At 38.6% G+C, this 14742-nt stretch overlaps 1 protein-coding gene across 4 annotated transcripts in view; it reads left to right on the forward strand.

Annotated features, from left to right (window-relative positions):
* Positions 1–14742, forward strand: part of grik1 (glutamate ionotropic receptor kainate type subunit 1) — a 291625-nt gene that overhangs the window by 238300 nt on the left and 38583 nt on the right. For all 4 annotated transcript variants that reach the window (XM_033033233.1, XM_033033237.1, XM_033033235.1 and 1 more), the window contains 2 exons: positions 5142–5260; positions 9934–10151. In XM_033033233.1, coding sequence (XP_032889124.1) covers positions 5142–5260; positions 9934–10151 — 337 coding nt within the window. The remainder of the gene's footprint in view (positions 1–5141; positions 5261–9933; positions 10152–14742) is intronic.

A 14742-nucleotide genomic window follows, 5' to 3' on the forward strand; every position in this document is an offset into this window, starting at 1 on the left:
TCCACTGGTTAAGCTTCAAATAAAAAAGAGACTATTGTCTTAGCCAACATTTCTCCCTGAATTAACCTGAACGGCAAAATGAATGATCTCACTATTGTGCAAAAAACATTCAAACAGCTAACTGCTTTTCAAAAGTAGTTCATTAGATTTACACATTTTGGATATTTTAAGGTCTGAAAGCTGTTATTTATCAAATGCTTATCAAAACAACAAATGCTTGTCCTTTTTTAGTTTATATGTGATAAGCTTGTTAAATGAGATCTCAGATAGCATATTGGAGTTTAACTCACTATTGCAGTAGCTTCTGTTTAAGTAACATTTTATGACTAAGCCAACTAATAAGTGATTGAATGTTGCAATGAAAAACATGATTTTTTTAGGAGGCCTGGTAAAAACACAGAATGGCCAACCATCTAGCAAGTTAGGTGGCTGGATTATGAAAGATTTGAGATTGCCGCTGTTAGTTAACCCCTGCTTGTATTAAAAATATCCATTGACTTGGCCGCCACAATCTTCTGTGGCAATTAATTGGTATTAACAGCAGTCGATGTATGCTCTCCTTGAGTAGGTATTGAATGAGTACGTTTATTGGCCAATTAGTCACATACAAGGAATTTGCCTTGGTGCTCCGCCCGCAAGTGACAACATGACATACAGTGACAGTTAGGAATGATACATGAAACATTAAACATTAATAATAAAACATTATTGATTAAACATGTGAATTAAATAAAATACCAGAGCAAAAGGAGGCTACAGATTTTTGGTTATTGAGAAGAGCTATTACTCGTGGATAAAGCTGTCTTTATGTCTGGCTGTGGCAGCTTTTTATTGTAATCTTATTAACATATTTGAAAAATATTGCTGGGCATTAAAAAATGCAGTGGAGGCCAAGTCAATGGATATGTTGGGCAGAGATAGGTAGATTCTTGATTAGTATAGGTGTCAGTGGTTATGGGGAGAAGGCAAGAGAGTGATGTTGAGAGGGAAAGATGGATCAGCCATGATAGAATGACAGAGTAGACTTGATCGGCCAAATGGCCAAATTCTGCTACTATAACATAAACGTATAGATGTGTTTGATTTGATGTTACAACGCATAACACTGCAATGGACAACCCAGGTGAATACCCAATAATGATTTATACAATTAACAAAAACTCATGAAACTAAATTTGGGACTTTAATGAAGTATGTGAACTCAAAACTGGATTTGTTGACCTCTTGGCTGTGGAGAATTTTATTTTTTCAGTTGGTTCATGTCAATAGATTGGAAGATGGTTTCAAGCAATAAGCCAGTTTAAAGAAGGGGTGATTATGGAGGTGGTCAGATTAACCATCTTAAATGATGCTACAGCTGTCTAAATGTATTGAATTTATCAGTCAGCTAAACGACGATATTAAGCAGCGACAAAATTGAAAATAAAAACTTTTAGCTTGGGAAAACATGTTGTAATGTGTGAAGCATAAAGTACCAGAAGGCTGTTCATTTTCTGCTGTTTTCCAAGTCACTTGTAGCATCATTTAAGCTGTTTTCCAGCTCTCTCTTGGACCATTGCTGAGATGTCTTTACTGATGTTGGATATTTCTACATCTAAATAGGAGGGGAAAAACGACCTGTCTTTTGTTGACTATCACCAAGGTGTTCACATGGCACGTGCACGAAAGGGAAGATAGGATTCTTTTCGACTGGGATGGTTCTTTATCTCTAATTTCTTCTGGAAATTAAGTGACTGTAATGGAGTTAATCACACGCATTGCATCTTAGATCCCACCTTTGTTTAGGATGTTTCATTTCTTTAGATAAGGCTTATTATACCTGTTGCCAATTATTTTTCTTTGAAAGGAAGCCCAAACGTTTTAATAATCAACAGTGTTTTTTGCTTTTGTGCAATCGGGGGGACAAATGTAAATGTAAAATACCCTGTTCTTTATTAGTAAAAGATTATTAATAGTAAACTTCGCTGAAGCAGTCTTCCTGGTTAAGTGAAGAGTTGTCAGCAGATTTATGCCAAGTATTCTAGAAGTACAACAATGTCACTGCATTGCCAAAGTAGTCTCCCATCTTAGTGGTGGCTTATTCAGTGGAGTAGCATACTTTGGAAAGGATAGGGATCAAATATACTTCAGGTTTGGATCGTCAGAAGCTTAATACTGGATTTTCAGATGGTATCTATGGCCTATTTAAGCAGCTAGGAATAGATTGTGGTTCAAATCTCAATAGCCTAGATTTTACAAAACCAGTCCCTCAAGAATCTAAAGATGAGCTTGAATTTGTGGACTGCTTACAGTTGCAGCAGAAAGGATAAGTTTATATAACTTACTGTTTAGGGTCAATGTCTGTTACTTGCTGGTTATCGTGTTCAAGTTACAACTGATTACACATTTACAGTTTTTACTTCACCTGTAATCACTGAAATCAGTTACCATTTTCTTATGTGTATAATTCATAATGATGAATAATAATGAAATATTGTAGTTGAGCAATCCAGGACTGTGAACTGTGACCGGTATATATATTGATCTATGGTCAGTTTTCTGAAAGTGAGTTAAATGACCATATTTGCAGAATTTCCCCTTATAATCCTGGGACTATATTTTCTTCCAGCCGCCAGGTATGGTGATGGAGGCAGATGCAATATTGGCATTCAAGAGGCTTTTACATCGGCACATGGATGTGCAGGGACTGCCTCCGAAATGGATTCTTAGAGTAGCTTGTAGTGGAGCCTACCAGGAAAAAAGCAATTTTGGATTTAGTGTTTTGTAATGAACAGGATTTGATAAGGGAACTCAAGGTAAAGGAACCTTTAGGAGGTAGCGATCACAACATGATAAGTTTTAATCTGCAAATTGGGAGCGAGAAGGTGAAATTGGATTGGAAAGAGGACTACAGAGGCATGAGGGAGGAACTGGCAAAGTTGACTGGAAAAGGACCCTAGCAGGGTTGACGGTAAAACAGCAATGACAGGAATTTCTGGGAATAATCTGGAAGATGCAGGATCTTTTCATTCCAAAGAGGAAGATTCTAGGGAGAGAAAAAGACGACCGTGGCTGACGAGGGAAGTTAAGGACAGTATAAAACTAAAAGAGAAGGTGTATAACATAGCAAAAATTAGTGGGAAACCATGGGATTGGGAAGCTTTTAAAGAACAACAGAAGGTAACTAATAAGAAAATATGGAAGAAAAGATGAAATATGAAGGTAAGCTAGCCAATAATATAAAAGAGGATAGCAAGAATGTCTTCAGTTATATAAAGAGCAAGAAAGGCAAGAGTGGATGTTGGACCACTGGTGAATGATGCAGGAGAAGTGATAATGAGGAATAAAGAAATGGCAGAGGAGTCAAACAACTTTTTTGCATCAGTCTTCTCAGTGGAAGACACCAGCACATGCCTGAAATTCAAGAAAGTCAGAGGGTAGAGGTTAGAGGAGTGGCTGTTACCAGGGAGAAGGTGCTTGAGACGTTAAAAGGGCTGAAGGTGGATAAGTCACCTGGGCCGGATGGACTGCACCCTCGTGTTCTGAAAGCGTGGCTTTAGTGATTGTGGAGGCTTTGATAATGATTTTTCAGGCGTCACTAGAGTCTGCAGTAGGTCCCAGATGATTGAAAAATTGCCAATATTACCCCGCTGCACAAAAAGAGAGCTAGGCAGAATAGTGGGAACTGTAGGCCGGTTAGTCTGACTTTGGTGGTTGGTAAGATTGTAGAGTCCATTATAAAGGCTGAGGTTACGGAATTCTTAGAAGTTCATGATAAAATAGGCCGAAGCCAGCATGGCTTTGTGAAGGGGAAGTCTTGCTTGACAAATTTGCTGGAATTCTTTGAAGAAGTAAATAGCAGGACAGACAAAGGAGAGTCAGTAGATGTTGTTTACTTAGATTTTCAGAAAGCCTTTGATAAGGTGCCGTACGTTAGGCTGTTTAGGAAGATGAGAGCCCCTGGTATCAAAGGGCAGATACTAGCATGGATAGCAGGTTTGCTGGATGGCAACCTGATGTACTCATGTAAATCATAGCAAACATGAGCACATCGGGTATAGGTCCACCACCGATTTCCTGACAACTGAGTCCAGCACCTCCTTTAATCCAGACAAAATGATGAGAGTGCACATGAAATCCCCCCTAGAGGTGCCCCCGAAAATATGGAGCCTCGGCCTGATGAGGCGGCCAATCTCCATCCCACTGAGACCTCTCTGGCTGGACTCCTGATCAACGGGTTGAATTTGCCCCCTACAGCCAGGGCTCTGGAACCCCAGCCTGGCCTGGCCAGTGGAGCCAATCCCATAGCCAACTTCCGCAGCCGGACATTCAGCGGGTCGAATTTTCCCCCTGTGGCTGGGGCTTTGGAACCCAGGCCCTGCCGGAGCCAGCAGATCCATTCCCATTGCCAATTCTGAGGCTGAATTTGCGGGATGGTATCACGCCCCCCCCCCCCCCCCCCCCCCCCCCCCCAGCTGCTTGTTCCAGTACCGTTCAACTCATCTCGTGGCTACGACCTCTGTTGGTCTGGCAAAATGGATAATCCGGCAAGATTCTGGAACCTAGGGTGCTGTAAAATCAGTGGTGAGCTTGTAATGCAAAAGAGAAATTAAACTGAAAGCAGAATATAACGTTACAGTTACAGAGAAATTGCAGATAAAAAGCGCAAGGACTGCGATGAGGTAGGTTGGAAGATTGGAAATTCATCCATAACATATCAGAGGTCTGTTCAACAATCTAATTACAGCGGGGAAGAAGATATACTGGAATTTGGTGGTGCGTGCTTTCAAACATACAATTCTACACTCTGAATGTCACTCGCAATAGCACTTTGAATTGGAAACCAATGCCCCAAATGACCTTTCCTTTAACAGTTATACTGGAGCCTTGAGCAACCTTTACAGAATACAAATGCTTGGAGGCAAAAGCTATTGGGAATACTTCCTGATCTCTGTTAAACACTAAACCACAGCTGCAGAGTAAATACAGCTATAAATCTATTCAGCTGTCGTAATGAACAGTGTCACATTTTAGTAGTTCATTGATTACTAATCCATTTGTTGATTTTTTCTTTTCCCCAGCACTGTTGAATGCTTGACGGGTTTGCTGATGCACTGTGTATTCATGTGATATTTGAAGACTATTTCTGTTAATTACCACAGGTTTACACCATACGAATGGTACAATCCCCATCCTTGCAATCCTGAGTCGGATGTAGTGGAAAACAATTTTACTTTACTAAATAGTTTCTGGTTTGGAGTTGGAGCGCTCATGCAGCAAGGTACATAGGTCACACATCATTCCTACACATATCCCACAGTGTGCTGGGGGCCTTAGTGCGTGGTAAGCTCCATCCTCAGCAATTATGCTCCATACTGTAAAACCTAGCCCAGCTAAACAAAAAAGCATGATTATGAATAGTGCATATATTTGATGGCACGAAAATATAACAAACTACAAAAAAAAAGGATTTGTGCCTGAGGATTAAAAGGACTGAAAACCGAAAGGGCAGTAAAGAGAATCTGCACTGCAATTGCACCAGAAATTAAAGAGAGTCTAATACTTTAAAAACTGGGTGAGGTCTAGCTTCATTTGGTGAAGTAATTTTAATGACTGATGTCTAAATTGCATATCTGTGTGTCTTTTTTTAAATCCCTGCTAAGAATGTTATGCAATTCAATCTCACCTTATACAGCTCAGTGTTAACATGGCAGGTTTTAAACAGGGACCACAATTTTACATGAACAAGGGTTCAGTTTTAATTTAAGTGAAGATTGCTATTTTTATTATTGAAATGGGATGAATACCGACTAAATCTGAAATGATTAGAGACCTAGTCAGAAACTGAAAGTTTAGATATTTCCATTTGTATGTATTTTTCTCTGAGGGCTTTCTATTGGTCTTTCTCACAAAAATTGCAATTTTAAATAACTTCTGTCTGAAAGCTGATAGAAATCATGTATGGTTGCAATATATGCTAAACATACACAATAAGCAACAATCCTAAAACTGACAGACATGCAACTACTATTGGGATGCTATTTTACAAAGAGTAGAGTATGTTTTAGTTCCTTCTTACTATATTCGAAATGTTGTGAAAAGAAAATATATAAATCCCATTGAGGAATCTTCCACTGGGGCTGCACCCACACAATTTTTCTGGGGGGGAGGGGATTGCATTCTTCTCTAGTTAAGGAAGAAGGTCAAAATAAACCTCAAGAGTAATTTGCTCAAACTGGGTGACACAAATCAATAATACTCCAGTTTAATTAGGATGAGCATTCAGGAAAACAAACACATGGTAAATAAAATAAATCCTATTTAATCCCTAATATCCACTAATTTTAGAAAAACATACAGAACAATGTATAAAGAGATAAAAGCAACTTTAGCATTCTGGGAGCTGATGCTTTATCAGAACTCCTGCATAAAAGAAATGTAATTTTATAAATGAAAATAGATGCACAAAAATTAAATTTGACTGATGCGTTAAACATCAATACCATTTTGATATTCCAGGGTGAAAATCAAGGAAAGGTAACTATATTGGACTGATTTTTACTAAAAACAATTTCTTGCTTTCAGATTAAGAATGAATAAAATAAGAATTAATAAATAATTTAAACCGACTGTTACTACTCACTAAATTATACTTCAGCAGCTGCAAGTTGAATAAGTCTTACTGGGATAGACAGTAGGTTGAGTTTAGGTGCTCTCTGTCAAAGCTGAATGAAACAAAGATTACCCTCAGGTTTTACAGTATAGCATCTGTGTTTGTGTGTGATGGTTGGATGTGTGTGAGTGCTGATGAAAGCTGGTTTTATTTTCCATTAACAATGGTGGCTGGTAAACTGAATGTATACCAACCACTCATGGCAAGCATGCTGGAGTTTACCATCATCCACAGCAAACTGTGGGATGTCGTGTCTGATAGTTGCCATTACCTTGGATACATGACAGTCAGCCCCAATCAGGCTCTGCTTGATAATTTAAAAGAGATTCTTAAACAAATGTTTGCACATACAAACTTGTGGTACTTGCAGACGAAAGCTTAGTTTCCACTAAGAGCTGCAAAAAAAGTAGTCCAATGCCAACATCTGTGTGGAAAATCTGTGATCTTTGCGCGATAGCCATCTGTTTGATTTTTTTAATGTGATGATCAGAGTTTCTCTTTCCTACAGACCATGAGCAAAGTCTGGATCAGGATTGGCTGTCATGTCTGCCCTAAGGCACAAAAGAGACTTCAGCAAGTATTGTCTCTGAGCAGATTTTACCCTAATTAAATTTTAATTTGCTGACTCAACTATAATTCAGGCATGCCAACAAATTGTCAAATGGGATGAATTTTTGCATTAATCATCTTAAATGTATTTGGTGAGAATAAAAATAAACCATTTCAATACTAAGTGTAAAAGACAACTATGTAAAAATCCATGCTGATGTTGCGCCTTCCAAACTAAGGTGAGAGCAGAGATTTTTAAACTATTCAGTTTATAATTTTAAAGAAAATGGCAACCATCAAAATCTGAAAGCATATTTCGGAGTAGATTATGATGCTTTCTTTTTGGCTTTGGTGAATTACCAAATATTGGTGCTGTCTGACTGAATCACTGACTGAACACTGAATCAAATATGAAGGTAATAAATCCACCTATGCTGCAAATTGCCTGGACTTTGCATATTCTATTTGTTATTCATCAATCCAGATGTAAAATTATAATAAATTCTTAACCATTTATAAATCTATAAATTTATTTAATCAAAATTTAAGCTATTAACATTAGTGAGATGTTGAAATATAAAAACATTTCTCCTGACCACCTCCTGCAGTATGAAGTTGTGCGCAACTTTGACTGCTTTAGTTGTGTGCAATAGACCTGCTTTATTTACCATGCCTGCTGCAAACTACCGAAACACCTAGCTGTGGTTTGGAGCCATTATTCAGCTCCCTGATGTTTGAGTCTTGGAATTTACTGGAGTCCTGTCCATTTTAACAGTTAGTGAAGATTTCTGGTACATTTGTAGATTTACATGTTTACCACCAGAATAGTTGATATTGCCTGCCATGTTATAATGTGAGGCTATGGGGTTAAGATGAGATGGTTTCGCCTGATGAGTTTCAGTGCCGCACACAACAGGAAGACTGTTCAGCCAATCTCATTAGTGCCACTAGTAAGACTGCTTCTGTTGGTCATGGTATTTTTGGGCAAGTGTTTGGAATAAGTGTTGACAGTCTCCGCATCTGATCGCGAGCCAGATCATCCAGCTGGGATACGCACAAATCTTTACTTTGGCATTGATTTTGGCTGTGAAACTTCTGAGTTCTAATGGCCTTCTAATTGTCTAATGACTGTATCTGCATATGAGGATTGAACATTTGGGAAAGGTACCAGGGAATGTCGGCAATCTGTGGATCTGAAACTCGGCAAGACTAACCAGCTTCAGGGGAATAAAACAAATTGGAGAGGAGGAAAAGAAAATGGGTGAATTTTCTTGTTCACAGGGTAATTCGAATATCACGGTACCTTAATTGGTACACGTGACAACAAATGACCTTTGAAACTTTTGAAGTACATGCATAATGCTCGGGTATGGATAGTAACTGGCCAGAATATTCCCTCATTTCTTTGGACTGCATTGGCCTTTCTGACATGGCACTTCACAAGTTCACGTTAACAAATTATAGGTCAAATTAGGCCATTTGGCCCATCGAGTCTACTCTGCCATTCAATCATGGCTGATCTCTGCCACCTAATCCCATTTTTCAGCCTTCTCCCCATAACCCTTAACACCCGTTCTAATCAAGAACTTGTCTATCTCTGCCTAAAGATATCTGTCAACTTAGAGAGATCTGTCTCCTTAAAGATATATTTTGTAATTGTTTTAAATAGAAATACATCATCAGCCCACTGTTGAAGCCAAAATGCAATAAAAACCTGTTTTGTTTGATTCAGTGAATGAAGTCCATCTCCTTTCTTCCCATCCCAAATTTTTTCTGTACTCTTTAATCTTTATGTTCATCAATTTTGCAGATGAAGCTGTTAAAATTCATCCAGTTTCTGCCCTGTGCTTTCTATTCTTATTAAATTGTAAAATATATGATGAAGCTGGAATAAAGAAATGAATAACCATGTTGTCTGAAATAGTTGAACAGCAGCTGTATGTCATGATTTAAGTTGATGCCTTAAATATACAATGTCGACCATCCATTTTTAAAATGTATTTATTTACTTCCATTTCCCATATAACACTTTGCCTTGGAACCATTGTATCTTATAACACAGGAACATTTTTCACTCATCACCTCTTTCCAAGGCTAATCTGAATTAGGCCCTGCTTCCTAATCCCCAGTATATTGCTGGCTATTTGCACTACAGTGGAAGTGGCCATGTGTTTTTGCTCTGCCTGAGCTGCTACTCTAAATTTCACTCGCTTCAATTGCTTCTACCTGTAACGAGCGTCTAAAGCTCCACTTATCTCCATATGAATATAATTTTGCAATGTCCTCTTCACTTTTTGATACATGAGATATTGCAAACTTCTTGACTGGAGGGAATTGTCACTTTGAAAACGCTCTTAATTTAAAACATAATAAGATCTCCTCATGGCCTCCTCTACTGCAGTGTGAGTAGTTCCCAACATCCTAATGCTCTCATAATGATACTTCAGTAATTGTGCATCATTCCATGGAATCACGGCCCTTTGTTGCCTGTACTCACTTATTGTCAGCTAAACCGTCAGCCTGTATTGAATTGCCTACAGTGACAATGTGACAATATTGATCATTTCTGTATTTTGAGTTGCTCACCTGATTGTGTTCTGTGCTGTCTGGCCCATCATGTTTTACATAAGCCGTGCGTTCTTTGTCTCTGTGAGTGGGTGGTTCAGTGTTTGATTGTCCAGCAGCCTTCAATCCACAAAGCTGATATTTCCTTATTGCTACTGTTGTGACAGGATCAGAATTGATGCCCAAAGCTCTCTCCACTAGAATAGTGGGTGGAATCTGGTGGTTTTTTACATTAATCATAATCTCTTCGTACACTGCCAACCTGGCTGCCTTTCTGACTGTAGAAAGAATGGATTCTCCCATAGACTCTGCCGATGACTTAGCCAAGCAAACCAAAATAGAATATGGTGCTGTCAGAGATGGATCCACAATGACTTTTTTTAAGGTAGGACATTTTGTTTCTTATAACCTTACCAATGCAGCCTCTGTGATCATGAAAACTATATTGTACAGATCCAAATGCACATCTGAAACATTTTAATTTAGATTTTCAGTTGATTATCCATACGTTGCAGATCAGGGGTTTGATGTTAAATGGGAACCATGGCCTCCGGAGATTGGCTTGTTGTTTGTGTTGATTAAACATTTATAAAGAAAAGGAACTTCAATTTTCCTGTCATTGGTTTGCTGTTAAATTCAATTGTTGCCCTGACTGATAACCTGATGGTTTGTCTTTTTTTAAAAATATTCTGAATCAGTTTCAGATCACCAATATGGTGAATAGAATTACTTGTACAGATAGGAGCAAGGACACGTTTTGAATATTTGTATAATAATCCAATCTTTACAGTTAAAACATAGAGCTACATGTCTATTGTGAATTGCTTATTCGATCCCTAAAATAACAGACAAAGAATGTAACAGACAAAGAAAATAATTGTTAGTCATTGATAATACGTGGGCTGTGAATTTAGGATACATTTCCACTTTTAATTTCTATATTGGAATATGAAAAAAAGTCTTACTCCAGGCACATAATAGCAGTCCTAGACTTCATGTAGCATAATTCCAGGGTCAAGACCATAGTTACTGCAAGATCTTCTGTCCATTTTATAGAAAGTCCGGCTAGATGAATTCCATGCCCATGACACAGATATATTCAGAAAACATGTGTGGAACTACTTGTGGACCATTTTAAACCATTGATTAAAACATCAAATACTGATCTTCACATTGTATTTAATATAAAACAAAAAGAGAAGCAGCAGTCTGGACCCTACTGGGATCCTTGCCCAATATTGACATGCACCACTTGTCCAGCTGTCACTCCCTGCACTGTGTGCTCTACTAAATATGGATAGCAAATTTGCTATTTTGGAATATTTATGGATGTTCTTATCCAGTTGAGCAAAGTTCAAGTGGCTGCTATCTTTCTGGTTGGCACTTTATACTGGTGTCACGGTGCTGATTTAGTGCCTCGCTCGGTGTGGTGTCACCTTTATCATTAATCAGCATTGAGTTGCCTGTAATGATATTATTGCGTCTACAGCAAAGATCATTCCTGTATTTGTGATGAGATGGGAGTCACTGTCCTCGACATTCAGCCTGTTTTTGACTGCATGTGGGATTAAGGCACCTTTGTAAATGCTAAAATACCCAGCACCAGAACATACCTGCCATGGTCCCTCATGCCTATGTCTAACCATCTACAGCTGCTTCATCAGTGAGTATCATACCATTATAAGGTCAGAAGTGGAGATCTTCACTGATGATTATACAACGTTCAATTCCATTTGCAACTCCTCAGCAAATGAAGCAGCCCGTGCCATCATGTAAAAAGGAAGACCTTGGCAGCATTCAGGCATTGGTTGTTAGGTGCCAAGTAATATTATGTCACACCAGTGCCAGGCAATGACCACTTCTAGCAACAGAGAGCCTAAGCACTTATTCTTAATATTCAATGGCACCACCATTGCCAAGTCCCCAAACACAAATATCACCATTGACCAAACATTCAGTCAGACCCTCCAGATACATATTGCAGTTGGAAGCAAAGGTCAGAGGCTGGGTACCTGGCTTCCTGATACTGCACGGCCTATACACAACAAACAAGACAGACATCAGAAGAGTGATGCCATAATCTCCACTTGTCTGGATGAATGTAATGACAACAAATCATATGAAACTTGGCACCATCTAGAACAAAGCAGCACACTTGATTAATACCCCTTCAGCTACCCTAAACATTGATTTCCTCCATCATTGCAGTATGCATGGTGCAGGAAATTTGCAAACTACACTGCAGTTGTTCTCCAGGCTACTAGGACTGCTCATTCCAGATCTGCAATCTCTGCCACGAAGGAGGACAAGGGCAGTAGAGGCAGAGAATATCACCATGTGCAGATTCCCCTCCAAATGACACACCATTCTCACAGGGAAATAGATAGCTGCTCCATCATTAAAGTTGGATCTGCAGTATGTCCTGTAACCCCCCATCCAACAACACCGTAGTACCTTTGCCAGAAAGACTGGCAATTTAAGGAAGCTCAGTATTACCATCTTGTGCAAGAGGACTGAGCAATAAATACTGAGCTTCTGGTGATATATTGATTCCAAAAAGTTGGTTTATTCGTGTTCCTGCAAGTTGTAGCAACTAAACGGGGTTACAGTTATAAATAGAATCCTTTAATGAAGGCAGTAATTCTCAAAATGAACTATGGCGTACAGGTGCATCAATTTGTCAAGAGTCGCAAGATGTAAAAAACACAGTTCTTAAAGCTGTCCCGTACAAACTGCAGTAATCAAGTATCTTTGCTCAGTATCGTAGTACACATTGCACATGGCCAGTTAATCCATGTACATGCATTGTCTATACATAAGAAGCTGTCGGTCCCTGCACAGCATACTTAATATAAAGTTTGCACTGCACCTGTAATTAAGAAATAAACCTGAATAAATTCTAATAGTTTCAAAGCACATTTTGTGTAAGCTCTAGAGGTGATATTAAACCAGGATAATTTATCTCAAATCAAAGGCAAAGGTAGCACACATTAACAAACCTAAATATAGCACGCAATTATGTATAAATTGGTAACATTCATTTAGATAATATTACAGTAATTAACAAAACGTGCCACTGATTCTAAAGTACCAAGACACCATGTTCTTCCTAAATTGCAATGTCTGCTCTTGAAATGTTCTGTGCTCTAAGAGAAACTAAACGGTGTCAACTCAATGAATGCATAAAACCTTCTATAAGGCTTTGACTCATTATTGTAAGTTGGACAGTGGACAGAAAACCTGAATTGTGATGTTTGTGTTCAAAGCATCAAGCAAAACAGAGGAGAATCTATCTTACTGTTTTTTGTTACAAGTTCTGATGGGACTTTGGGTATTGCAGCATAACAGAATCTTTTGGTTATTATTACCACATCTTCCATTTTATAACCTAATTCGATCCGTCTTTTTCTCCTCGACACCCTCAGATGTAATAATACTTCCAGCTTGTGTCTATCTATTTCAATACTCCAGTAATAATCCCTTCTATCTAGTTCACAATATTGACTGATCTAAATTGCAATTTCTCCACTCCACTTGGCTTATATGTACTTCAAAAACTTCAAGTCTCAGCCACTTTTCTGCCCCACTTCCTTATCATCCTTTGCACCCATCTATATTGAACAGCATGAGAGTACTTCAGCAAAATAAATGCACTGATATTTTCATTAAACCCATGGCTGCAGTCTCCACCAGCACTACCTTCTGTATCTTCGCTTAAGTCATTTATGCATTGCATCTCCCTTCATGCCATCAACAGTAGAGAAGCTATAAACTGCTTTATTCTTGGCTGACCTTCATAAACCCATTTGCTCTTTTGTGTCTCTTCTGACCATCTAAATCTCTCTCAACATTATCTCTGGCCAAATCTGATTAATTATCTGGAGATGGTTTTAGAACTGGTCATTCTTATTGTTTTTGGCTACTTGTCCATTTCTTAGTTTGCCTTCTCTCCTTTTCTTCCACTGCGTGCCCCTATCTTGTAAACAACCTAGTATTAGTTTCTCTAAGGTACACAAAAATTCTGGAGAAACTCAACGGGTGCAACAGCATCTATGGAGCGAAGGAGATAGGTAACGTTGCGGGCCGAAACCCTTCTTCAGACTGTGCCTTCATTAGTTTCTGTAATGAAGGCACAATTTGTTGCTTGCTGATTGTCTGAGTTAGAATATATTTGAGTTTCTGTTGGCCCTTTGCTCCATTACTTACTGGGCAACCAACATTAGAAGCCTAGACTAATCTCATACATATCCTATCAGACTGCAGCAAAAGGCAATCAGTTTCTTTGATGATTGAAAGTTTCTGAGCTTTTGCCCATTGAAACACCTAGATAGGTGACAGATGTAACTGGAAATGGAAAAGCATAAAAATGGAACGTTATGGTCAATAGAACAAAGCTTCAATAGGGTGATCTGAGAAAAGGTTTGTTTTTAAAGAAATAATATAGAAGATTGAATTAAGAAATGGATGGAATATAAATGAGGAGGTTCTTTTAATTCAGCACTAGGTGTAATACAGTTCTGGTCACTCAAAGGCAGACGTATTTGCAATTAGGAAAAACCACACCACAGGATCAGAAATCTAAAGCAACATCTTCCCTTATTTAATGAAGTTAGATAATGAGAACATGTTGATGTCTTCTCTTAAGTCTTCAATAACATGAGCAGGGTTCATACTGTTGATCAGAGAAAGTTGTTGATTGTGGGCAAATCTTTAGCCAAACCTTGGGGGGAGATGGGAAGATGGGGGGGGGCTACAGTTAGAAATGAAAAGTAAAAAGCAAATCAAACTGATGTTTCTGGTGAACAGTAATAGAGATTGTTCAGATGGAACTATTGAAGGTAATGTATTCCTTTCTAGTGAGAGAGAGAAGCTTTTTTTCTATCATCTCATGGGATATCAATGCTGTAGAGAGGGCTCTATTCAACTTGTCTTTGTAAGTATGGTGGCAAGCCAGTCTTTAAGCAGCATTACAGTGT

Source organism: Amblyraja radiata, chromosome 14, assembly GCF_010909765.2.
Source record: "Amblyraja radiata isolate CabotCenter1 chromosome 14, sAmbRad1.1.pri, whole genome shotgun sequence".
Taxonomy (NCBI): Eukaryota; Metazoa; Chordata; class Chondrichthyes; order Rajiformes; family Rajidae; genus Amblyraja; species Amblyraja radiata.